General features: G+C 54.7%; 7 protein-coding genes and 1 pseudogene across 8 annotated transcripts, besides 1 other annotated feature; 5 read left to right on the top strand and 3 right to left on the bottom strand.

Moving 5' to 3' along the window:
- Positions 1-1,285: 1,285 nt before the first annotated feature.
- Positions 1,286-3,243, top strand: NCS57_00259100 (RRM domain-containing protein; the record flags this gene model as incomplete). Its single annotated transcript, XM_053052618.1, has 7 exons — positions 1,286-2,133; positions 2,180-2,270; positions 2,330-2,419; positions 2,471-2,562; positions 2,612-2,875; positions 2,923-3,009; positions 3,063-3,243. 7 exons carry the CDS (start codon positions 1,286-1,288, stop codon positions 3,241-3,243), a joined length of 1,653 nt encoding a protein of 550 aa, XP_052917864.1.
- A 421-nt stretch (positions 3,244-3,664) lies between these two features.
- NCS57_00259000 (Non-specific serine/threonine protein kinase) lies at positions 3,665-4,925 on the bottom strand (the record flags this gene model as incomplete). Its single annotated transcript, XM_053052617.1, has 2 exons — positions 3,665-4,804; positions 4,863-4,925. The coding sequence occupies 2 exons, from the start codon at positions 4,923-4,925 to the stop codon at positions 3,665-3,667; spliced, it is 1,203 nt and encodes a 400-aa protein (XP_052917863.1).
- Positions 4,926-5,416: 491 nt separating this feature from the next.
- Positions 5,417-8,272, top strand: NCS57_00258900 (26S proteasome regulatory subunit RPN1; the record flags this gene model as incomplete). Its single annotated transcript, XM_053052616.1, has 4 exons — positions 5,417-5,534; positions 5,588-5,661; positions 5,712-8,189; positions 8,246-8,272. 4 exons carry the CDS (start codon positions 5,417-5,419, stop codon positions 8,270-8,272), a joined length of 2,697 nt encoding a protein of 898 aa, XP_052917862.1.
- Positions 8,273-8,715: 443 nt separating this feature from the next.
- NCS57_00258800 (uncharacterized protein) lies at positions 8,716-12,071 on the bottom strand (the record flags this gene model as incomplete). Its single annotated transcript, XM_053052615.1, has 2 exons — positions 8,716-9,619; positions 9,667-12,071. 2 exons carry the CDS (start codon positions 12,069-12,071, stop codon positions 8,716-8,718), a joined length of 3,309 nt encoding a protein of 1,102 aa, XP_052917861.1.
- A 4,174-nt stretch (positions 12,072-16,245) lies between these two features.
- Positions 16,246-17,041, top strand: NCS57_00258700 (uncharacterized protein; the record flags this gene model as incomplete). The annotated part of the gene is made up of 2 exons (XM_053052614.1): positions 16,246-16,339; positions 16,410-17,041. 2 exons carry the CDS (start codon positions 16,246-16,248, stop codon positions 17,039-17,041), a joined length of 726 nt encoding a protein of 241 aa, XP_052917860.1.
- Positions 17,042-17,865: 824 nt separating this feature from the next.
- Positions 17,866-21,090, top strand: NCS57_00258600 (Importin N-terminal domain-containing protein; the record flags this gene model as incomplete). The annotated part of the gene is made up of 6 exons (XM_053052613.1): positions 17,866-17,994; positions 18,059-18,148; positions 18,198-18,479; positions 18,580-18,670; positions 18,719-20,002; positions 20,051-21,090. The coding sequence occupies 6 exons, from the start codon at positions 17,866-17,868 to the stop codon at positions 21,088-21,090; spliced, it is 2,916 nt and encodes a 971-aa protein (XP_052917859.1).
- A 1,031-nt stretch (positions 21,091-22,121) lies between these two features.
- On the top strand, positions 22,122-25,601 carry NCS57_00258500 (Zn(2)-C6 fungal-type domain-containing protein; the record flags this gene model as incomplete). The annotated part of the gene is made up of 1 exon (XM_053052612.1): positions 22,122-25,601. One exon carries the CDS (start codon positions 22,122-22,124, stop codon positions 25,599-25,601), a length of 3,480 nt encoding a protein of 1,159 aa, XP_052917858.1.
- NCS57_00258400 lies at positions 25,350-25,799 on the bottom strand (annotated as a pseudogene). Its single transcript has 2 exons — positions 25,729-25,799; positions 25,350-25,677 (listed from the first exon to the last, which is right to left on the bottom strand).
- Positions 25,350-25,799: a sequence feature.
- Positions 25,800-25,891: the final 92 nt, after the last annotated feature.

The following is a 25,891-nucleotide window of genomic DNA, read 5'->3' as shown; positions in this document are numbered from 1 at the left end:
AACTCAAAACGGGATACCACTTTCCACGCCAAATCTGCCTCTGTCCTGGTCAAGAGCACGACAAGATCAACCTGACCCCCGCGACTGGTCTTGTTGACATTTGTGCCGGTTGGCAGCTGACAGACAGTGTCAACCAGTCACGGGTTTCTCAAGCACGACTGACAGGTGCTGCCAGTGCCAGAGCATCGCCGCCTCCTTTCCTGCCAGTGCCAGCAACCCACAAAATTCCAGTATTTCAAAACTCTCCTCGGTCGCAGAGGGCACCTTCTTTCTCCCTCCTCCATCATACTTTCTTACATTTTGCCCATCGCGTTCTTCTGCAGCGCGCTTCGTCGCTGAGCAGGCAGATCCATCATCTTTTGATCCTTTTCAGCATCATTCTTGCCTTTGTATCATCAACTGAAGAGAGAGAGACTTCCTTTTGCACGCCGATACCTCTTTCCAATATCACATTTTGGCACACTCTTAGGTAGGTGCTCGCCTCGTCCGGCCTCGTCCGGCCTCGTCCCCCCACTCATATCTTGGCCGACTTCTCTCCCTCTCCTCTCTTCTTCTTCTCCCTCTTCTTCCACTTCACAGCATCACCTCAGCTCCATCACCGATCCCTCCCAGCAGCCTCCTCCATCACCCCGACAATCTCTTCTGTACCCCATCTTGCTCGATAGCTTGTCCTATCTTACTTACTCTCGCTTCATCTCAAAGTCTTGGTACCCCGAAATTTGCCCTCTTCGGCATACTCGAATCCACGCTGTCCTGTCAGGTATTGGCGCTCTTTGAAGAGGTCAAGGTGAGTTCCTCCTCCGCTGGCTGCTTACGGTTGGCCGCCATTCCATCATGTCTGGTCTGGATGGGAGGGAGAGCCATGGTCGATCATCCTTTTGGTATCGCCAGGCATAGTCCTCCGGCTACCGATTACACCGTTGCCATTTGCCCCTTTAACTGTATCAATCGTCTTGTCCCTTGATACTCGATGGCTCGATCGGCTGACTTGGACCTGCGACTAGATTTTTACAATACCGCTTGATCATTCGCCATTTTCCTCTGCTCTTTCGCAGCTGATCTGTTGTTTGTGAGGCATGTTGGCCTTCCCTGCCCGTATTCCTCTTGCCTGCCCTCTCACAGCCCATTCCCTTTGCCGCACACACAGGCAGTGTGCTTCTCTTTCCCCATGAGCTTTCAAGAGCGTCACTGCTTGTTTCCCTACCCGTTCACCTGGCATCCATCAGTTGGCTGACCCCCAAGTTTGCAGACATCCAGTCTTTATCGTTTCCGTTCAGCGATCAGCATGGAGACTGCAGCGCCCTACCTCCCGTCTCAACAGGATAGACGACCCAACTCCCATCTTGCTGTTCCAGGGTCCAGCGACCCAAATGGACTCCTGAGCCAGTTCCAAGGAATGTCTCTAGGTGGCATGGGCATGCCCAACACCCATTCCGCGCCCATCCACATGGCTCCGCCGTACATGCTTGGCTCTGATGGCCACTTCGTTCTTGCACCAGTTCAAGGCTCGCAGACAATCCCACTTGGTCATTCCAACGAGAATGGGTACACAAACTACGCCAATGGGGCCTTTTCCAACCCATACATGGGGATGCACTTTCCTCTGATGCCTTTCACTCCTGGACGCGCGAATGCAGTTCATACTCGTGCCGATCGTACGCAGTCCGAAGTCCCCGGCTTGGAGAACCGTCGCAATTCTTACTCGACTACAGAGTCGGCCCCTGCTACGCCATTCTATGCGGGTGGTGTTGCCCATCAGGAGAATGGCCCACGAGTTGCAAGCCTCGATCGATCGGCTTATACCACCCCTTCACCCCAGCAGCTTGGATTGATGCCTGCCCACGCGGAAGCTTCAAAGTCCAAGCTTTCGCCCATGTCTGAGCGCGCTCTGGACGAACTGCTGGAGAAGAAGCCCAGCATCCCCAAGGCTGTGCCTGCGGTCTTTACCCCTGCCGCTCAGATGAAGGGTGTGGAGCAGAGCCTCCAAAACCCTATTCCTGGCAACCGCAACGTCTACATTCGAGGTCTTCATCCCACCACCGATGATGAACTGTTGTACCACTATGCTTCTCGCTTTGGCCCAGTCGAGACCTCCAAGGCCATCATTGATACCGGCACTGGAGCATGCAAGGGGCAAGTTTCCTGACGTCCCCTCTTGAGGGTTGCTGACTGGTTCTAGTTTTGGCTTCGCCAAGTTCTACAACGTTGCGGATTCCGAGATGTGCATCCGCGGATTCCATCGTCTTGGGTACGAAGTTGGTTTTGCTCGTGTAAGTCATCCCTTGCTTGGTTGTTTGCCCCCAACGAACTCGACTTAATGTGATTCCAGGAGTCCTTCAACTCTCGCCTCAAGGCCGAGGGCGACGACAGCTCTACCAACCTCTACATCTCCAATCTCCCTAAATCACTGACAGAAGTGGTACGTTGCGTGCCCAACCCTGGGGGGAAAGACAGCACTAACTGCTCGCAGGAGCTTGGAACCATTTTCTTGGGATTCACCATCTTGTCCAGCAAGATTCTCCGAGACAGCATGGGCAACAGCCGCGGCGTTGGGTTTGCTCGGTAAGTTTTGGATGGCACGACACAATCCCAATCGCTGACGTTGCTGTAGATTCGAGTCTCGTGAGGTCTGTGACGAGATCATCGAGAGATTCACCGGACTTGCCCTTGGCGAAGAAGGTCTTCTTATGAACATTCGCTACGCCGACACCCCAGCTCAGAAGGAGCTGAAGCGTGTGACCGCGGAGCGTCGTCAATTTCGAACCAATGAGTACAACATCGGAGCCTATGGTACCCCTCTGGTTGGCCTGAATACTCACATGTACTCGTCGTACCAGTCACAGTACCATCGCTCCAACAACTCTAGTGCCCGGTGGTAAGTCCTGTGATCTGTTTTCCCTTCATGATGCTGACCATGACCAGCGGAGCAATTCCTTCTGCCACCAACACCTCTGGGTCTGACGGGAGCAATGACACTCGGCGATCTGCATCTCAGCGCCGGTCAATGGAGTATGCACCCTGATTCCCATGCTTTTCTGGCTTTTCTCTGACACTCTGATTAGGACGGCCGCTAGCTCGAGCCTAGACGAAGCAATTGCTACACCCACATCGTCTGAATGTGATGAGAACGTCACTATTCACGCGGACACTGTCATTGCCAACGCCTCGCTCCACTCGTCCCCGTCTGTCAAGAAGGAGATCAAGAAGGAGACCAAGAAGGACATGAAGAAGGAGGTCAAGTGATTTCCTACTGGTGGATGGGTTGTTGGTGGTTGCTTCTAGACAACGTCATCGCAACCTCGCTGTGCTTTTATTTCTTCCGACAAGCCTTGGGGCTTTCGTGCTCAATCATTGAGACAGACAGAGTTATGCATCGCGTAACATTTTATGGGCTGAGGTAGCTGATACTCTAGACGAGTTTGGGCCATGACTCCATTTCATGCGCTTTTGTACTTTAGATTTGGGGACATTCGTGTCAGAAGAGCAGACGACGGCGGCGTTGAGCAAGACGGAATAACTTAATCATGTCAAATTAGACTTCTTTCAATCCGTTGTCGTTGTCAAAATTTGTGAATGAGTCTCGAGCTGAGCAGACAAGGTTATCAGTAAACAGACGACACGATCAATATGATGTGTAAATGGGTATCATTGCATTTCATTCATGTTAAACTGTCAGTTTAGAGATGCCCTCTTCGACGCTCTCGTCGGGCGAGTTTTTGGCGTCCTCGCCAAGTAGGCCCCCAGAATTGCTTGAGCCATCACCCTCCTCGTCCTCATCTTCGTCCTCATCCTCCTCGTCTTCGTCATCTTCATCTTCGTCGTCGGCTGCCTGCTCCTTGGTTTCTGCCTTGTCCTTGATGGCAGCCTCCAGGTCCTTCAACATCTTCTTGGTAAAGCCAGAGGCCTCGACGGTGGCATCGAGTCTCTTGACACCATCCTTGCCCACTGTCTTCTTGGCATTCTTGAAGAAGGGGCCGGGTTCGGTGGTGACGAAGTGAAAGCGCCTTTCGAAGAAGCGCTTTATGCAATTCACATCTCGGTCAAAATACATCTCAGCATTTTGATGCTCCATCGAGACCATTTGGGGAAAGTCAATGATGATGGGTTCGAGGTTGACAACTTCTTGGCCGTCCTCAGACTTGGTCCTCTCCTCCTTGACCAGGATGTTGAACTCGTTGAAATCTCCATGGATCAGGCCGTGCTTCGCAAGGCGAAGGATAAGGCTGATTAGGTCGGCGTATAGAGACGCAGGGTCAGGGACGTCCGAGATTTGGCGGAGAGGAAAGGCATCTATCAAGGACATGACGATGGTGTGCCGTGATTGTGCGATGGGCTCAGGTACGGGGAACCCCTCTTCGCGAAGGGCCTTCATGAAAGCAAACTCCTTCATGGCTGCTAGCCTCGACAGGTACATCCAAGATCCAGATTGTCTGTTCTTAAGGTAGTCTCGGTTCGACTTAACGGTTCGGAAGGAAATTCGACCCAGTCGATGAATCTTGAGGACTCGTTGGGTGCCGGTCTCGTCTGCAACAACCATAATATCACTCTCCTTTCCAACACCGATTCGATTTCCGACACTGTAGACGTCCTTTCGCTTGGCGTGGGTGTGTAGTGCAAGATAATCGAGGCCACCGTATGTAAGACGATAACCATCGTACTTGGCCTCCTTGACGCGAGCGATGAGGCCGACTTTGGCGAGGGCAGAGATACTTCTGTGGACACCGCTGGCGCCGCCACGGAGGCGCGAAATCTTCTCGATCAACGGCGTGGGGACGAGTTCGTGGTTTTTGCTTCCCATCTCGACCTAAAGTTATCCGTGTGAGCATCATGAGTGCTGAAACCTTGATGGATTGGGAGCGTACTGCCGTCAAAACTCGCCAGTCCTCGGAGGCGAGGTGGCGCATTGCCCTCGTATCCAACTTCATGATGGGCAGGTAGTTTCAATTCGATAACTTGGGGGAAAGTCTGCCTGCTGTTTCACAAGAAGTTGGTATAAATGGTCAATATTGAATTGAACGTGGGGTTGATTCTTTACATGTTATCGCAAATGGTGGGGTCCTCGAAATTTTGATAGATTCGGTTGCCCCCCCTGCCGCCTGGCCCGCACATAGGCATCACGTGACGGCGCGGCTGGCTGGCCAGGCAGAGGTGCCTGGCGTAACCCAGCAGAGCTACCTAGCCTACCTTGCACACCTCAGCCAGCACCCACCTCCATCACTCGAGCTTAACCAAGCCGGCTCCATCACCTTCCATCCACGACGACCAGCGATCACGACCCCATCAGTAATTCGACATCACCCCCAGCGGCAACCGGCGACACAGCTCAGGCAGTCTTTAAGCACCATTATCCGACCTTTTGTCCTTTTCAATCTTGTTCTGTGAAGCTATACCAGGCGCCTAAGCCGTCGACGTCAACATGGCTCAGGATAGCGAAGTGCCCAAGGCGGCGGACAAGGGCAAGGGAAAGGCCGTCGATGATGCGAAGAAGGATAAGCAGCAGGAGAATGGAAAGAAGGAGGACGACAAGATCGAGAGTATGCGACCCAGCTATGTTGGCCATGCCATGTTATGCTAACCAACGCCCCAGCCGCCGAGGAGGAGCTCAGCGAGGAGGACCAGCAACTCAAGAATGAGCTCGACATGATGGTCGAGCGTTTGACGGTCAGTTTTTCGACGTGGATTCGGGAGCGCATGCGCTAATGTTCACCTAGGAGTCGGACTCGTCGCTCTACAAACCCGCCCTGGAAGCGATGAAGACCTCCATAAAGACATCGACATCATCCATGACAGCAGTGCCGAAGCCCTTGAAGTTCCTGCGACCACACTACGAGACTTTGACAAAGCTCTACGAAGAATGGCCCGCGACCGATGACAGGACATCATTGGCCGATGTTCTCTCCGTCATCGGTATGACCTTTTCGGACGAGGACCGACAAGACACACTCAAGTACCGCCTCCTAGCACCCACCTCCGACATTGGCTCGTGGGGCCACGAGTACACCAGGCACCTGGCGCTGGAGATTGGTGAGGTGTATGCCAAGCGCATTGTGCACGATGAACCCGTCAAGGACCTGATCGACCTCGCACAGCACTTGGTCCCCCTCTTCCTGAAGAGCAACGCCGAGGCTGATGCCGTGGATCTCATGAGCGAACTTGAGATCATCGAGGAGATTCCCCATTTCGTCGACGAGAACACGTACGCGCGAGTGTGCCTCTACATGGTCAGCATGGTCAACCTCCTCACCTATCCCGACAACGAGACCTTCCTCAAGACCGCCCACAACATCTACATGGAGTACAAGCAGTTCGCACAGGCCATGGTTCTTGCGATTCGGCTCCACGATGTCGAACTCATCAAGGACGACTTCTACAAGGCCAAAGACCCTGCTCTTAAGAAGCAACTCGCATTTCTCATTGGCCGCCAGCGAATAGCTCTGGACTATCCTGAGGACACACTGGACGACCAGGAAATCGCAGAGTGCCTATCCAACTCCAAGTTGTCTGGCCACTTCAAGTCACTAGGTAAAGAGCTTAACATCCTCGAGCCCAAGAGTACCGAGGATATCTACAAGAGCCATCTTGAGAGCAGCCGGGTAGCGGGAATGACCAACCTGGACTCGGCCCGACATAACCTGGCCGCAGCGTTCGTCAACGCCTTTGTCAATGCCGGCTTCGGTAACGACAAGATGATGCTGATCGACGGCGAGAAGGAGACATGGGTGTGGAAGACCAAGGCAGACGGTATGATGTCTACCGTCGCATCCATGGGAACCCTCTTGATGTGGGACACTGAGAACGGTCTCGATAAGATCGACAAGTACACCTATTCTAGTGAGAAGGAAATCTCGGCGGGTGCTATGCTTGCCATTGGCATTATCAACTCGGGAGTCCAGATGGAGGCTGAGCCTGCCCTGGCCATTCTGGGTGACAATGACAAGCTAAACAACCCCGATCCCCTCATCCGAACAGCTTGTATCATGGGTCTTGGTCTCGCATACGCCGGCTCCAACAAGGAAGTCGTCCTCGAGCTCCTTCTGCCCATCATCTCGGATTCGACCCAAGACATGCAGATTTCGGCCATGGCTGCTCTGAGCTGTGGTCTCATCTTCACCGGATCTTCGCACCCTGAAATCAGCGAGGCCATCGTTACAACATTGATGGACGATGATCGCAAGAGCCAGCTGACGGACAAGTGGACCCGATTTTTGGCTCTTGGCCTGGGTCTCCTCTTCTTTGGCCGACAAGAAGAGGTTGATGTTATCCTTGAGACCCTCAAGGCTATCGAGCACCCCATGGCAGAAGCCACGGCCGTGATGGCCGAGATCTGCGCCTGGGCAGGCACAGGTGCCGTCCTCAAGATCCAAGAGCTTCTCCACATTTGCAATGAGCACAAGGAGGAGTCTGACGAGAAGAAAGGAGACGAGCTTCTGCAGGCCTATGCTGTCCTTGGAATTGCCCTGGTGGCCATGGGTGAGGACATCGGCCAGGAGATGGTGTTGCGACAGTTTGGCCACCTCATGCACTACGGCGAGCCCAACATCCGAAAAGCCGTGCCCTTGGCTATGGGTCTGATCAGCCCAAGCAACCCCCAGATGAAGGTTTACGATACCCTTTCAAGATACAGCCACGACAATGACCCCGAGGTGGCCATCAACGCCATCTTCGCCATGGGTATCCTGGGTGCCGGTACCAACAACGCCCGACTTGCACAGCTACTTCGACAGCTTGCCAGCTATTACCACCGCGACCAAGACGCCCTGTTCATGGTCCGTATCGCGCAGGGTCTGCTTCACATGGGCAAGGGAACTCTGTCAATCAGCCCCTTCCACACAGACCGCCAGGTCCTGTCCCGTGTCGCGGCTGCCGGTCTCCTGGCCACGCTCGTTGCTATGATCGAACCCAAGGACTTCATCACCTCCCAATCCCACTACCTCCTGTACTTCCTCGTCACCGCCATGCACCCCCGTTTCCTCGTCACCCTGGACGAGAACCTCGAGCCTCTCAAGGTCAACGTCCGCGTTGGTCAGGCCGTCGATGTTGTCGGCCAGGCTGGACGACCCAAGACCATTACTGGTTGGCAGACTCAGAGCACCCCTGTGGTGCTTGGACATGGCGAGCGTGCCGAGCTTGAGGACGAGGAGTACATCAGCCTCAACAGCACCCTCGAGGGCTTGGTGATTCTGCGGAAGGTTTGTTCCCCCGCCCTGACCTAGACTATAAGGAATGCATGCTAACTGAATGACAGAACCCCGAGTGGGAAAATGAGAAATAAAGTGTTTGAACTTCTTCGGAGCTTGGGTGTCGGTCCAGGATGGGGCAGGTCATACATAGGCCAGACCTAATACACTGTATACTAAGGTAGTCTGCGGTACAAGTACAAGCGCAACAACCAAGAAGGGGAGGAACATGGACAATTGATAGACGGAGAATCGAGTAAACAAGATCATCTTGTCTCGGATGTGATGTGACACTACCTAACTTAATCAAACCAGCTCCAATCCCAAGCTTGTGCTGGCACTCTCATTCTTGCAAGATGTGCTTTCCTATGCATCGCCATACAACCAACCAATAACCATACCCTGTTCATGCCCATAACCATGCAAAGTCTATTTCAAGTCGCAAACGTGCTGAGTATCCAACTGTTTCTATATGCATTCCAGACCGTAGTCTCCCGAGTAACCCAAACCAAACACCGTAAAACCAATCATTGCGCAATCACCACGTAGTAGGTCCAAAGTGCTCGCCCTCCGGCACAGTATTATACGAGCAAGCCTGCCAGTCGCATCCCTGCTTGTACACCTCGGTGCCCCACCACTTGAGGTTCTTGGTGATGCCGGGGTAGATGAAGCCGAAAAAGACAACAACGATGCCAAAGGCAAGGCCAGAGTCGAGAGCGGCGCTGAGAGTCATGGTGTACTTGCTCCACCAGGCGTTATGGCGGTTCTTGATGACGTAGTTGAAGACGTAGCAGACAAGTACCCAGACGGAAAAGTTGAGACCCGTCGCGGGAGGGATCCAAGACATGGCGCCAAAGATGACGGGGAGATTGACCTTGCGGAGGATGCTCTGGCGCTTGCGTCGGCTGTAGAGCCAGAGGGGGATAGGGAGGAGGGCGCCAAGAGGGAAGAACCAGACCAGGGCGCGGTAGATGGCTTTGGGACCAAAGAACTCGTTGGGACCAACAACACCCCAGAGGATAGAGCCGTTGAAGTGAACTCTAGCAATGGGGCAGGTGAAACCATTGATAGCCTCTGAGGTGCAGATGCCCTTGATATTGGCAAACATCCAGTTCAGAACGCCGATCTGCGTCAGAGAGGAAACGAGTGTCGCCACGAGCTGGACGGAGAAGAGAATACGGGGCGGGATCTTCATGTAGTGGCCCAGCTTGAGATCAGACGCGAACTTGATGCCCTGGGCTGATGAGATGTAGCCGTACGTGACGAACACCATGTTTGCGATGGGTCGACCAGGGAAGACGACACCACAGATAAGCTGGCAAATGAGATAGATGCTGCTGTGCTGGTTCGTGACAGCCATGATGATACCGTTGGGGATGAAGAAGATGGCTCCAATAGCGAGTGCGAGGAGGAGTCCATACCATGGCAGATGGACAGGATAACTGAGAATGTGAGCTGGGTACTCGTGAGAATCTAAGGGGCAACTTACTATTCGACCACGAAAATGCCAATAGCAGTCATGGATAGGAATGTTATCAAGTACCAGCTCAGCGGCGCATCCTTGTATTTCTTCATAAGCTTGCTGTGAATATCCTCACGGCTGATGAGGCCATCAACATTGGACGTAGACGTTGACATTCGTCTATACTCATCGTCGGTTGACTGTCGAGATGGTGGCGCCCCTGGTGAGTTCGACACTGGTTGGTATGATGGCTTTCCCTCCTCGCGAGCCTCTTCCAACGCCTTCTTCCAAGATCTCCAGATATCTGCGCCGTGCCAGCATGCTGTGTGTGTCAGGAGAGCAGCCAGACCCGCAAACTGAACGCCGTAGCTGAGCACATAGGTGATGGGAAGAAAGACTCGGCTGTAGTTCTGGTATGCCTCTCGGTTGAAGAGGAAGTCGGGGGTGAGAATCTTGCTCACATCGTACACCTTTCCTGTGTTATCAAACACGGCAGCGGATAGAATTGGCATGTAAGATGAGTACAGGACGTTGGTGTAGTAGAGGATTGGAGCGATAATCCACATGACAATAGTCAAACCTCCAATGACGTTCATGGCAGCCCAGAATGGAACCAGGAGGGGAGAGCCGACATAGGTGACCTGCGCCCAGTCAAAAGTCAAGGGGAATAGTCCAAGGCCTGACGAAACGCCAAAGAGGTTGGCAATGACAACGTTCTTGGGAGCAAACCATGTAATGACGTTGAAGTAGCTCAGGGCTGGCATCAGCAGGCCGGGGAGGAAGTAGAACAGGAACGAAACTGTCCAGACAATGTAGAAGAACTTCCACCTGCTGATGGTCCAGCCTCCAGCAGGCTTGTTCTCCTGTTTGTGGAGCGTCGAAAACATGGCAGCCGACATGAGGGTACCGGGCCAAATCATACCGCTCGGTCGAACGAGGAATCGGCGCGTCAAACCAGCGAATCCGTATCCAAGGATCTGGGTCGAGATGGTGAGGAGCAGCTGGTAAACAATTGGAGCTTCCTGGTTGTAGAACTGAGTCTGCTCGACAATGACGTCTGTCGCAAATGCGAAACCAAAGGCGACGTTACTGCTAACGTAGACGCAAGTATGCTCCTTTTCGTTCCATCGCCCCTGAGCAAGCCACCGTCGCCAGGATGTTATCATTTTCGTCTTATGATGAATATGACCATCCTCCGCAATAGACGTCGTCCGGACGCCATCGACAAACTCCTCTTCAGGATCGTAAGGGCGCTTTAATAGGAAATCCCAAAGATGTCCGAGGGGGTGGACAAGAAGCAAAGCAATAACTGGAGTAATAGCAACACTGGGGTATCTTAATGAGAAGAAGAGATTGGTAGAGGAACCGAGAATAGAAAAGAGGACAGAGAGACACCACATGCGCGGCGTGTTTATGGAGAGGGTGGTGTTGTCGGTGGGAGGAACTGAGGCGCGAACAGCTTCATGGGGCGAGTTTTCCTGGTATTCGCTTTCTGAGGCAGTCGAGGAAGCATCGTCGAGCAAGGCCCCGTCTTCGGAATAGTCGTCCTTCATGCTTTCTTCTAGAACACCAGCAGGCGCAGGCTCAGACACACCCAGACGGCCCTCGAGGCCGGACACGAGGACAGCGCCATCTATCTCTTCCGACAACCTCGACGAGGACTGCTTGGTAAGGGTGGAACGGCGAGAGGTTCGAGAAGTACGAGAGGTTTCGCTTCGCATGGTGTCGGGGACATGTCGAAGCTGGTGGGCGTCAGGATCCCAGCGATCACTACCAGCAGGCGAATTGTTGCGACTGGGTGTTAGCGAGACGGAGCCGTAGGGAGCAGCGTCGGGCCGGGTGGCGGCCGAGCGTAGGAAGGGCGTCTTCTTGGAAGCCATATCTAATGTGCCCTCGGTTGTTTGAGGAGCAAGGAAGCCAAGGTCAGAGGCATCTAGGGCTTCTTGGTCTGAGTCGTCGTCGGCGGCGGCAGCAGTAACAGCAACGAAGGGCTGAAGCTCAAGGGCAGGAGTTACGGCGGCGACAGGAGGTTCAAGTTGTGAAACTGAAGCGGACGAGGGCTGGCCGGCATGTTGGTCGCGGAGGAGGACGGGGGAAGGAGCAACGGCCGGGGCGGCGGCGGAAGCGGTAGTTAATAGTGTCTGTGAATCGCCAACGGCCGGAGCCTGGTACGGCGGCAATACATGGCCTTGGCCCTGGACTTGACCTTGACCTTGATCGAGAGACGGATCAGGCGGGTAAGGTGCCCCCCAGGCGTGCGAGGGTGAGACAGTGGACCGGGCAGTGGAGGAGGACGTGGAGGTTAGGGGCTGGAGGGCGACGTCCTGCTGCAGATGGGAGTCATCAGCCCTGGCCTGGGCCGAGGAAGACGACGAAGAGGACTGGCGGCTGTTGGTGCTCCTGCTACGGGAGGTGGTGGTGTGTCGGGGCATGGCGGGGCGGGAGTGGGAGTGTTCGTGGGATGGGGATGGGGATGGGATGCTCGTGGCGGCGAGAATAGAATGCGATGGCGCCTGCGATTGGGAGCTATTGGGGACGAGAGAGGCCTCAGGGGGTACACACAGCGACCCGACGACACAACACGAGGCTAGCGCTTGTCGACGTCTGGAGCGTGATCGAAGCCAGCCGGTAGCCTGCGGTAGCTTCTGCGAATAGAGAGCCAGTGATTGAAGATCCAATGCCGCAGTAGCTGTGCTGCGCGCTGCCCTGCGTGCGTGGGATGGGATGGGATGGAGGGGTCCTTGTCGAGTTCCACCTGAGCCAAGACGTCTGAACCAGGCAAACAAGCAGCGGGCAAACAGGCAAAAGCAAGGCTGCGGCGCGCGGGAGCGAATCGAGCAGCGGCAATGTGCTGTTCGGCCGGTGACTAGTTCTACAGTATTGATTGAATAAGCCCTGGTCCGGTAGCCCTGTCTGGTACGCGTGGGGAGCCGAGGCGCGCTGAGTGGGTGGTGACCGGGATCAGGCGGAGAGTCGGTGACGGGATGACGGAGGCAATGTCCACACGACCATTGGCCGCGCCTGTTTTGGGAATGCCAGTCTCACAGCGTCCGTCGCAGCTGATGGCTGGCTCAGCACCACATGGTTAATGCGATATCGAGTCAGTGGGTGTGGTATGGTTGTTGTCTGCGATAGATCTCTCTCGATCCTGGAGCAGGAGGATCGAGAAACACGTCGCAGGAAAAAAGAGGGTGTCCTCTCTGCGACCCAAGCAAAGCTCCGAGAGGTCTGCCATGCGCATGTTGTGCAACTGTGAGACAACCAAGAGATTGCCAGGCGAGAGACAAGGGTCAAGACAAGACAAGGGAGGGCTCATCACAACAGCCAGCCCCGGGGGTGTAACTGATTCTTGGAATGACTTGTCAGGGACGCTTGAAGAGTGACAACGAGGGATGCAAATCCAGGAATAGGAATGATGAGCCACGGAATGGGCGCAGCCCACTCCCTCAACCGCCAATCATAGCCTCCAAAGTACCCGTGATCGCGAATCGCTCCTCTAGCTGCTTAGCCCGCGGGAGGCTGCGGACGCCAAGCACCATTCCGTCGGGGACCACCCCTGAGGTGATGAACGGACGGGAGGCCTGGCCTAGCAATTGCTTTCTCGCTGGTAGAGCAATTTCCCCTGAAGCTGACAGAGGGTCGTGCTGATTTGCATCATGTTTGCACACTACGAGAGAAGCCTGGTTATGCTGCGCCGCTCTGGCCAGTCAGGATGATGATGATGACCAAGTTAACGACGCGAGGGAGCCAGGATTGGAAAGAGCACCGCCTCACCTTGATCGTTTGAATGCTGTCGATGATCCGAGGTAATGGATATTGTTGCCGAGTGCTCAAGGCTCACGATGGAGCCTGCCAGAGCTCTAGGTACCTACATATCCCACCCCAGATGCAGGCTCCCCATCCTCATCTTAGTCAATCCATGTCCATCTCGGACGCACTGAGCACATCAACCACCACGGCCGGTAATAGCGGGCGGGTCAAAGAAACCCCTGCCTGTGTGGGTGATGCCGTGACGCTCAGACGCAGGAGCTCCCCCCCGTCCGCTGATGGATCTGATTAGATAACCCCTCCCAGGAGACGCCATCGACATGTCCACGGCGCGCCTCAATCCCTGGCAGGCCAAGCCAGAGGACTGCCGCCCCTGCTGTAGCCCGCGAGCGCCGTCTCTCTGCGGCCGCCCGTTAATGCCTGCTTTCGGTCATGGGCTTCTCTTCTGCGTCTAGTCGCGAAGATCCAGGGGGCCCTCTTGTTTCCGTTCCTGGCCCTCGAAATGTTGCACAGCAGTCCCAGATCCTCAAAGCTACCAAACTGTGGCCCCTCTTTAGCTTTCAAGGCTGGCGAAGCTTTCTGATGCTCACCTCAACCTCGCACAGGTACACTTGCTCGCCAGCTAAACAAATGCAAGCCCATCGACGGAATTCGGCTCTCGCACATCACGCCCCCATGGCCAGACGCATCCCACGCTGCAACTATCCATGTTCAATCGTCAAATTTTCAAATTGGAGATCCAATTCCATGCAGCAGCCACGGGAGGACCCCCTGTCAGCACCCGCGCCGGACGAGGATATGCTTCGCATGGCCGCCTGAGACATGGTGTTCTGCCACATCTGCAACTGAGCAATAGCGTGCCTCGCATTGCAAATGGCTGGCATCTCCTGCGCCTGTCTCGGGGCTCTCACTTTCAGCTCGGACCTGGAACTTGTGAACCTGCCACGACAAGGGCAGGGCGAGACAGGGCGTTCTGCGGGGGCTAGACTGGGCTCACGGAGCAGCTTTCTCTTTGAGCGGAGCAGAATTCAACCGATACGTAGTGTTCTTTCTTGCAGCCGCCCACTGTCGAAGAATACTGACGTACGGATGGATTCTCCAAGGCTTCTTGACTCTCCTGTCCCACTCTGACAGGAATAGTGGAAAGTGGCCTGCTTGACGTGGGTGGTCTGCGGTTTGTATTTGTTCCGCCTCATCCATGTCAAGTTTGCCGGCCGAGCAATCAACGGGATATTGCAGAGCAACATCGCTTTTCAAAAAGGGCGTGACTAACTGTGAAGTGGCTGGCTTAGTTATTGCAGGGACTTGGTGATATTGGACAAAGAGGGTCTTACTAGAGAGGTACTCCATGCCATTGATGTCGCAAACAAGGCAGCCGGAGCTTTCTTTGCTTCAGGTCTTTTGCGTGTTCAGAAACGGGGCCAACAACTCACCGGTTTAGTAGTGCCATGTTTCTGCATTTGCTATGCCGCTACCGGGAAATGCACCATGGATGTTGTCCGTCGCATGTACGATCGTCAGTCGTTGGTGACGAACCTTGCCGAATGAAGCGTGGGGGTTACCATCACCGTGGACATGGCCCTCGCAAGGTCGTGTCGTGACCCAGTCGCGAGACGAAGACATGCTAATACGTTTTGGATTTTTCAATAATTCCCTCGAATTTCCAAACACCCGCCGTTGTCGACAAAACCTCAGGCGAAATCGGGTCCTGCTTTGAAATCCAATACCAAGTTTACTTCGGGCCTCACCGCCGACGCCCGCTCCGCAGCAGCACCGACTGCGTGACCCCAATAGCGCGCTAGTTCGGGGCTATCCGCACAATTCTTGGAGATCAAGATGGATCTTGGAACGCTCATCGCGCTCATGTGCGCAGATCAGAACAGCTGGCCCAGCATTCGGCAGTTGGACCAGAGCCACCATTACTGGGATCAAGGCTTCAGATACTGTATTAACCAAGGCCCAAGGAAGCATTACGGGGCGCTGTCTTCCAGGAAAACCAAATCTTGGATGAGTTGTTTCTTTCCAACTTTCTAGAATCCCTTTGAAGCTAGATTAGCTCGCCTTGGTTGAACCTTAGCCAAGCAATAGCTCTCGACCCTGGGAATGCGATAGCGCCAGCAAAAGTCCAGCAATTCTCCTTATTTGTAGATCGGCCAAACACAGCATCCCTCTCGTCGAATTTTTACTACTCAAACCCGAGACAATCGAGACTTGCCCATGTCTCAAATGATTCAGATGGTGAGTGAGGTATTGAGGCCCGACACCAAAACAGAGTGACAGCCTCATACCACTCGAAGCGGGCCTCGGAGGGAGATCACGCTCCAACATTTTGGAGACCAAGCGGGGGATTTTACTCACGTGCTACCTGGATGCCACAGCTACGAATGAAGAGGGCATACCATGAGATATGGTGAGTGGTGCTATTGTTTGCAAGTGTGGACGGGCTTCCTCTGGCACGTTGGTGCCAGACACTCTAAAACACCAGTCATGTGATTGCATGGGCACCAGGAACAGGTTGGTTTAACATCAGCAAAAAAAATCCAATATTAGTCCAGCACGCATAGAACACGTGAGTATCTTTGTATTATTATTGCTTCAGAGAGGAAAAGTTCGTCGACTTCGGTACCAAGTCCGAGGCACCGAGTACACGGCTCACATCGCCGGCCATGTACCCCGCCAACAAAGCCGGTCGCCGTCGGGTCATGCCGGCACCTTCATGCTTAGCGTGCTCCTCCATGAACTATAACCAAGATTCCCTCTCGCCAACAGGAATCTGTATCAATCCACCCTCTCAGCCTTCAGCCTTCAGCCTCTCCGGTCCCCTGTGTCAGCCTCGCTATGGCGTCACCCCTGTCTGCTGCCAAGCAGCAGTTGAGGAGTCTCATGAAACAGAAGCTCACGGCCGTCACCCAGGATTCCATTACTACCCAGAGTATGACAGCCATCACCATCATTGTCATGCCTACATTCGTAGCGTCTGTCACCTAACATCCGTCATGTAGGTCGCTGCATATTTGAGGCTCTGAAAGAGTTTCAGCCTTACAAGGATGCAAACCGCATCAGCATCTACCTGGCCATGCCCACGGCCGAAGTCCAGACCGATGCCATTGTCCGGCACGCACTCAGCGCTGGCAAGCAGGTCTTTGTCCCCTACCTTCACAGGTCACCTCTCCAGACACCGGACACCCCGGCCCGGGTGATGGACATGGTGCACCTGGAGAACCTACAAGACTACGAGAGTCTCAAGCTCGATCGCTGGGGGATCCCGAGCGTGGATCCTGCCACTGTGCACCAGCGACAGCGCATCCTAGGCGGACCAGATGCCCATCACTCGGAGCAGGCCACCTTGGACTTCATGGTCGTGCCCGGCGTCGCCTTTGACGTTGATGACGCAGGGTCGATAAGACGCCTTGGCCACGGCAAAGGGTTCTACGACTTCTTTATCAACCGGTACCTGGCCAAGATCCAGACAAAGGACGTCGTGCAGGAGAGGCCGCTGCTATTGTACGGGCTGGCTCTGACGGAGCAGCTGGTCCCTGCGTCATCAGAGCAAAGAGTTCCCACCGATGCCCACGATCGTAGACTCAATGGCCTTATTCTGGGCAATGGCGAGATTAAGACGGCCGTGTCATGATATCCGTAGAGGTAGATTTGAATAGATTTCGGAATCTCAGGTAGACAAATGCCGGATATGTGAAAGATTCATGCCACGTGACAGGCCGTGTGGCCTCGAAGATGTGGCCTTTGCAACGGCCGCCTCATGGGACATTTCTTTACCTATTGATTCGACAAGGTTCCATCTTGAAACAACAACATGGGTATTATTAGCTTTCTGAGGAGACCCTCTGGAAATGAGATCAATCCGCTCGAGACAGCACAGCAACGGCACAGCCAAAGCTTCTCCAGATACAGTTCAACAAGCCGCACCGTTACGCTCCCAACAAATGACATCAAATCACAATCCCATCCTTCAGGCACCTACATATACTCTCCCTCTTCTCACCCACAGCCTGGCAGGCAACCTTCACCTTGAGGCTCATGAGGCGAATCGGAAAAACCACGGAATAACCCGAGGCAGATTGCCCCGCCAAGCATCTCTCCACCAACGTCGGTCCCCGTAGTCGGGAGGTGGGCTTTGTGTATTTTGCTTGCTTCTGAGTGCTATCCCACTTTCACATCTGGTCACCAGAATCGCATCACCTCTTGCGCCTTGGCTCTTTGCCTTCCTCACTCCCTTGGGCCCGCACATCGTCCTTCTCCAGCTCCCCTAGAGGCTGCCGTCATCAGTCCCTTTATCACTGTCTCCAGCGCCCCCGACCATCACAATCTCCCGCCAGCCGCTTCAAAGCTACGGTGCCCCTTTGTATGCGCCACGACGACCACGTACGATCGCGCGCAGGCTACGCAAACCCTCTCAGTTACGACCTTTACGTCTCTTTCACTGCCGCATAATACATAATGGCCACGAACGGAGCCCAGGAGGCCTTCGCGCCACCCGATGTGCTGGCTGCCGTCATGACCATGAGGAGCGGGGAGCAAGAGGCCAAGAAGCACGCCCATGAGTACTTGGAGAGATTTCAGAAATCGGTGGGTCGCGCAGACTTGATATCTTGATGTGAACTCTGTTTGTCATGCTAACATTTGATTCTAGAAAGCCTCATGGGCAACTATAATAGGAATTTTGCAATCTGATGCCGAACCAGAGGCTACCCTCTTTGCGGCCATCACCCTGCGTGGAAAGGTTGGAGACTCGCAGAGTGCCGCACTTCAACATCACTAACAGCTCCCAGATCACATACGACCTTTCTACTCAGGTTCCTCCCAGCGAACTCCCCGGGCTTCGAAGCCAGATCCTCCTTCTCCTGAAGCACTTCGCCCCCGGGCCCAAACCCATCCGTGTCCAGCTGTGTGTGTGCCTGGCTATTCTAGCGATCCAGATGAAGGACTGGAACGACGTCCTGGCGTCTGTGGTCCAGTCCCTTGGCGACAGCCCCGAGAGCTATGCCTGCGTCCTGGATTTCCTCCGAGTCCTCCCTGAAGAAGTCACCGAAGGTCGAAAGATTACCTTGTCTGTACGTGGATCGCGCAACTATAGACCGGGAACCCGCTCTCTTCGAGATCGTATCGTCTGGTCATCATCAACCCGAGTACAAGTCTAATTGTTCGAATTAGGAAGAAGATTTGGCGGCGCGAACCCAAGCTTTGTTGGGAGATAATGCGGACCAGGTTGTCCAACTCCTCATTAACTATTCTCAATCGTCACGTATGTCGAGCGGCCCCAGTCCCGCACAATAGCTAACAGGTTCTCTAGCTGCTGCCGCCCAAAATCCCCAGTTGATGGAGTGTATTACATCGTGGCTGCGAGAGGTTCCCGTCGGCAACATCGTCAAGTCACCCCTTTTGGACCTCATCTTCACTGGCGTTACAAGCGACCAGTGCAGCCAGGAGGCTTCCGAGTGTCTCTGCACCATCCTTAGAGAGGCTAGCGATGTGGATGTGACCCCGGATGTCATTGAGATCCTGTTCCCAAGGATCATCTCCCTCAAGCCTCAAGTGGTCAAGGCGGCGGAGGAGGAGGACACCGAGACTCTCAAGGCCCTGACCAAGGTGTATGCTACTGCAGGAGAAAGCTGGGTTGTGGGTATTGCTCGCCAGCCCACTCATTTCCGACCCCTGGTCGAGGCCATCCTGGAATGCGCCTCAAGAGACACGGAGCGAGACGTGATTGAGCACACCTTCAACTTCTGGCTGGAACTCAAGCTGTATCTCGTGTTGGACATCTATATCGAGGGCCGTCTGCAACTGGTGGATATCTACGCTAAGCTGGTGGATATTCTTCTGAAGGATCTGGAATACCCCAAGCCGGACTCGGGCAACGAAAACGACCTCTTCGACGGAGACCGCGAACAGGAGGAAAAGTTTAGGGAGTTCCGCCACCATATGGGTGACACGTTGAAGGACTGCTGCGAGGTTATGGGTGTCACGGAATGCCTGACCAAGGCACTCCAGGCTATTCAAGTATGGATGTCCAAGTATGCCAGCCAGGTCACGGACACCAACGTCCCTCACTGGCAGGAGCTGGAGGCTCCTCTGTTTGCTATGCGTGCCCTGGGCCGTATGGTTGACAAGGACGAGAACATTGTGTTGCCGCAGCTCATGCCTCTGCTCGTACAGATCCCCAGTCACGAGAAGCTTCGGTTCGCCACCATCATGGTGCTGGGACGTTACACTGAGTGGACGGCAGCGCATCCCGAGTACCTCGAGCCTCAGTTCAACTACATCGTGAGCTCGTTCCAAACAGATTCCAAGGAGATCATCCGTGGAGCAGCTCTCGCCATTAAGTATTTCTGCACCGACTGCAAGCATCTCCTTAGTGGGCAGGTGCTTCAGCTGCAGACTTTCTACGATCAGATCCTGGACAAGCTGCCCGACGCGAGCAAGGAGGAGATCACGGAGGGTGTGGCCAACGTGGTAGCTGTCCAGCCCGTGGAGGAGGTTTACCGACTGCTCAAGACGTACTGCGACCCATTGATCCAGCGACTGATGGCCAAGGCGAACAATGCCACTGATGAGGATGGCAAGTTGGCACTTGCGGGTAAGTTACTAATGAAAGTGAATATAGGAACAAGCTAACCATTTACAGATCACCTCCAGCTCATCACCATCTTCGTTCAGAACGTGGTGCCACCTCACAACCCAGGCCAGGAGAACCTTGCTGTCAAGTACTGGCAGGAGGTGTTCCCCATTCTCTCGACTGTGTTGGACAACTTCCTCAACTTTACGCCCATCTGCGAGCGCGTGTGCAGATGTTGGCGTAACATGGTCATCTCATACCGCACAGCGATGGCGCCTATGCTTCCTGACATGGCAAACAAGTTGGCGAGCGGCTTCAACAACTCGAGGGAGGGCTGCTTCTTGTGGGTGACTTCTGCCATCCTGCGCGAGTTTTCCGAGGCACGAGAGCACGTTGACCCAGCGACTACTGAGAACATCTACACCTTCTTTGAGGCTCAGACGACAACGTTCCTGAGGGTCATGACAGAGCTGCAGCCGAAGGAGCTTCCTGATGTCATTGATGATTTCTTCCGTTTGTTGATTGATGCTCTGCTCTACTACCCTCAAAAGCTTATCCCCTCTCACCTGTTGAGGTCGATTTTTGAGGCAGCCGTCTATGCGCTCACTCTGGAGCAGCGTGACCCCCTATCTTCGACGCTGCATTTCCTGAGGGACCTTCTCTCTTACGGAGGCGATAACCCGGCTACCAGTGACGGAATTCCCGAGGCTGCGGCGGCTGAGATCAAGACCATTGTCAAGAACCTCTTGCTTGCACTTGGAGAGAACCTGGTGAAGCAGGTGATGGCGGGTATGATGATCACGTTCCCACGTGACTGCTTCGCAGACGGTAGTGGTGTCTTGCTGGCACTGTTTGAACTGCTCCCGGCCGAGACGCACCAGTGGGTATCGCACACGATACAGCTCCTGCCCGAGGGTACTGTGTCCCCAGAGGAGGCGAACCGGTTGATGGTCAAGATCAAAGAGAAGCTCGAGTCAGGAGACCCAAGCGCTATCAGGAACGTGCGTGCCGTCCTACAGGACTTTACCAACACGTACAGACGACGTAACGTGGCACCCCGAGACGGTCTCGGCCAGCTCGAAGCTACCCGGTTCCAGTTCTCGGGTTGATCGCACAGGGCACTACAGTAATGGGAAAATGGAGGGAATGCTGGACATGGGAGGATTGGGAGGAGGGTTGAAGCCCACCTATCTATATGGTATATTACCAGAGGTAATCAGGCAAGGGCTATGAGAAGATGGATCGACTTGAGAGAAACTAGACGTGTATGTATGGCGGGATTATCAAAGATAATTGAGCGTTTTTTACCGGGGAAAAATGGGACAGGAACCCATGGAATGGGGAGGCATAGCGATACGATATTGGGCTCGAAGAGACTCGGGCATTGATGACGACAAGGAGGCGCCGATGGATGGGGATGACGACTGATTGATTGCCTGGACATTGAGAGGGCAGAGGCAAGACAAGATGTGAAGAGTATGTGTAGATGTAAAAGCGAGAGGATAAAAAGTTGAACAAAGAAGAGTTATAATGAAGCTGCCACGGGAGTCAGTGCTATTGGTGATGGGCCAAGGGTTGACCACCACAATAGCCATGCAAGGGCAACATGGCGTGAGCTTCAAGCGTCGAGCCGTTCAGCTCAAGTGTTGGCAAACCACATGGGTTAGACTGTGCACCTTCTTCTCTAATGCACGAGGGGTATGGCTGCTATTCAAGGATGTCAGGGTTCTTTGTTCAACAGGAGGAGTCGCTTTCGTATGCGGCATAGTCGATCCGTCGAGGTCAGCCACATTTTCTCAAGTTGAAAGAAACAGAAGGTTAAATAAGGAAAGGAGTGAGATGGGGGGATGGACTCGAGGAGACAAAGACGATTCTCGTTGGTTGGGAGGGTTTCCATGAGAAGGGACAAAGAAACTCTTGGGAACAGCAGGATTAAAATCAAGTGCGTTGCTCATTTCTCGATATTTACAACGAAATGCAAGGTCTTCTTGATCATCATTGTATTCTAAAGATTCATTCCTTGACTCTTGTTCTATTCCGCATATCATCTTTGAAGCCGGTGAATACATCCACGTCCAAAGTCATTATATACTCTCACTGCCACCTCGACTCGCCCGTCTGGGTCTTGAGTCTCCCCATCATGTTCCCCTTACGAAACAGTCCGGACGTCACTAATAACCACGGCATAACACGCCCAAACCGCCGCTCGGCGACTCGAGGGCCGATAGACTGGAGGCCCCTGCCGAAACTCGTCGGGGCGGACCACATTTCCGGGCCAGCGCCACCCATCTCTGTCACCCTGGTTGACCCGTCTCCGCTGGGTCTGCGGCAGCACTTTACTGAATTGTCGATCCCGGACCCGTTGGCGCCGGCCCGTGGCGGTCCCGTGGCCCCCGTAAGACAGGGCCTCGGCGACGGGGTCTCCACATCTGCGGACCCGTTCCCGAGCAACATCCCCGGGAATATCATCCGTGGGGTCGGCGGAATCCAGTTGACAACGGCCAGCATCCCAAGGGAAGAAGTCCACAGCGATGACCCAAGCGACCAAGGCCAGCAAAACGAGCACCTGAATCCTGAAGGCAGGCTCAAGGTGCCCAGAAAGAGGCAGCGCAACAACACGTCAGGCCGGGCGAGTAAGCGGGCCAAGACGATAACGCTGGCAGCAGTTCAGGGCAATCTTCCCACGGGGCCTTGCGACTTCTGCCTCAACCACGAAATAGGCCAGGCCATGTACACCCGGGATGGGCAGTGCAACATTGAAGTAGTGCAGGGCAGCGGCAAGGAATTGTACCACCTCGAGTGCCAGCACTGCGCCGACTACCGGTTCTTGAACCCGAGGCGCAACAAGTCGCATGTGTGCGTCGTCGACGGCGACGAGTACACACACAAGCGGTACGGCCTCGAGGCCCCGGAAATGTACCCGGACCACTCGGCATGCACGCGATGCGTCAAGTTTGGGTTTGAGCAGACCTGCGACGCCGACACCATCCTCGGATACAAGTGCTCCAACTGTAGACCCGACTACGCCTGCACCGCCGGCGGCTGGGTCTTGCCCCTGATGCGGCCCAACAAACTTCCCCCCGTGCGGCCGTGGTACCGGCACGCGTGCGACCGGTGCCGCGCTCACGCCCTCGAGGACGGCAAGCTCCATGACTTCGACATGTGCTCGTGGCTGGAAAACCGCTCCGAGTGGGAGAACGACACGGCGTGCTCCAGGTGCATACGCGACGGCATGTCATGCATCGACTCGAGCAACCTTGTCCAGGAGAACCCACCCGTCAAACCTCCCCAAGACTGGTCCATCGACGAGGGTTACGACATCATCTGGAACCTGGTCGACATCACCAGGCATACGTCCTGGCGAAAACCCTGCGACGCATGCATCCTCAGCAACGTCAAGTGTCAAGTCCATCTCGCTCGCACTGGTCATGCCTGCGAGCGCTGTAGCCAGATCGGTGTCGGTTGCGTCAGCGACTTTGGTACAACACGCGCTTACTGGCCTCTGTACAGCCTAAGTCAAGTCGGCTTTGGTCCGCACATGCCCTTCGCGGCCTGCAAGAACTGTCGTGTCAACGACCGCGCCTGCGATCGCCAACGTCCCTGTGACTCGTGCGTCATCAACGGCGAAAAGACCGAGTGTGATGACTATCAGCGGAACAAGAAGCAAAACACTCTTCCCAGGCCCGAGGTCGGTAACCTTGGCCCTCTGTACTACCTCTCTATGGGGTTCGGAGCTGACGGCGTCACCTCCATGAAAACAGGGGCCGAGCCCGAGGACTGGATCGGTCCCTCAACTCAGAGGTACGCTGTAGGCAACTTTGAAAATGACGGCCTCGAGCGCTACAAGGTGATCCTCGACGCCCACAAGAACTTCCGACCTCCATTCCCGGCGAAGCCACCCCATGGCGCTCAGGGTGGTCACCTCCTCGCCAAACAGAATATGGGAGGCATTGGACGGAGCGAGCTCAGGGAGATGATAAGCGACATGTGGCCCGGATACCAAAACCCTTGCCAGTTTTATGCTTACCACAGCCTCGTCGTCGAGTTGGAAAATGAGCTGCCAAAGAACCCTCCAGTTCAAGCTGCATCTTTCGGTAGCGCTACGAGGTCCAACCCAGGTTCAGGTACGCCTGGGGCTCGGACTCGACGGCCTCTAGGTGAACCGGTCAATCCGCCTAAGCGGCCAGCCCGGGAACGGACAGGCTGGAGCCCACCTAAACTGAGGCCACCCAAACCGAAACTCCCTATATCCACGTACGGTTCTCAGCCGGATGTTGACGCCGACTTGGCTCAACGTCGGGCTGGGCGTCGGCAGCGCCACCAGCCTGCGAACAACGACGAATATGCATTCGGACGGTCCATGAAGCCGACCGTGGGCATTTCCCCGGAACCGCCTGCAAATGCCCGTCGGGTCATCCTCTGCCGCAGCAACGTATCTTCAGGCCGCGCGCCCCAAGATGCCAGAGCCGCCGACAATGCTCCCTTTAACCCATTTCTGGGCTTCACGATGAAGGGGAAAACAAAGGTGCGGTACAACACCAAATCCAGGAACTCGCGCTGGAAGGTCTTTAACCCGCTCGAGCATCTCGACATGTCGCACTGGCATGTTGCCCGTCGTCATCGAGACAGCAGCAAGACTCATCCTCGCGTCTTCAACATGGCTGAAGGTCAAAAACTCCCTGTGCCCTTGCGTGACGTTCTCCGCGATGTTCCTCGCGAGGAAGCCGAAGAGCGGATCATAGAGAGGTGCGTCGAGCCCAACGATGGTGGTTTTGGTTACTGCAGCAGAGAAAACTCATTTCGAATAAATTGCCAGAGTCGTGCCCACAGCAACACGCCGCCGTACAAGTTCCCCGTCTGTAACCAATGTCATGTCGCCAGCATAAACGATTTGTTTCGCGAAGGAAACAAGCCCATCACGAGGAAGGACCTGATCGGCATGCGCGCATATCTATGCCATGACTGCGCCGGGCACATCAGCAGAAGAGCCCTGAACGTGCTGGACTACCATGATGCTGGGGCTCGTACCGTTCACGGCACATATGCCAACAACGACGCGCCCAAGGGCATATATAACCTGGACGACGATCCAGACAATGCCGTCGAGTTCAGGCGAAACCCAAAGCCCGGTACTGGCTGCTTCTGCGCGGACAAGGTCCTTGGAGGCTGGCTCTGCCGCTACCACCGGCTATACTACGCCGAGGAGATGCTTAAGCAATCCAAGCTAGTACATGAGTGGCGGCTCTCATACTTCAAGAAGCCCGTCTGCCCCGGGTGCCTGGCAAACAAGCCGCTCGATGAAGTCAATGTGTCGGCCGACCACCACAACTTTGAGGAGGGTGGCCCAACGGCGTGGGCGTGTCTGACGTGTAGCGAATGGGTTGTGAACCAGGAGAATGACGACCACAACAGGCCCGAGGTTGTGAAAGGGGCGCTGAGGACTGCTGAGCGGATAACTGATCTCCTCGCCAGGGTCATCGAGCCTCCTGATGATGTGGAGATGAGTAGCGGAGGGGTTGTGAACCAGGATAATGAAGAGTACAGCAGGACCATGATGCCTACTGGTTTTCTTTCCACGGTTATCGAGGTTGATGATGACGTAGAGATGGAGGATGGCTAAGCAGAGTCGAGAATGGATCAAGCGTAGTGCTAAATAGTTTGGAATTCGGAGTTTGGCGATTTGGGACCGGTCAAGTCTGGACAATAGATCAACTTTCAGACATACGTAAACAACGTATTCAACTGACCTTGAACAGCCCCAGCCCCTAGCAACCATCAGCATCATATCATGCCGCCCGAAACATCTGAGATCCAACATTCCGCTGCCTCTTCACGTGAAAGCCACATGGCCAAGCATCCGAAATGATCGGAATGCGAGCTGCCCGCAGCGCAAAAGACAAAGTTGACGGA

This window comes from Fusarium keratoplasticum, chromosome 2 (assembly GCF_025433545.1).
Source record: "Fusarium keratoplasticum isolate Fu6.1 chromosome 2, whole genome shotgun sequence".
NCBI lineage: Eukaryota > Fungi > Ascomycota > Sordariomycetes > Hypocreales > Nectriaceae > Fusarium > Fusarium keratoplasticum.
This window is presented reverse-complemented; position numbering and strand designations above follow the sequence as displayed.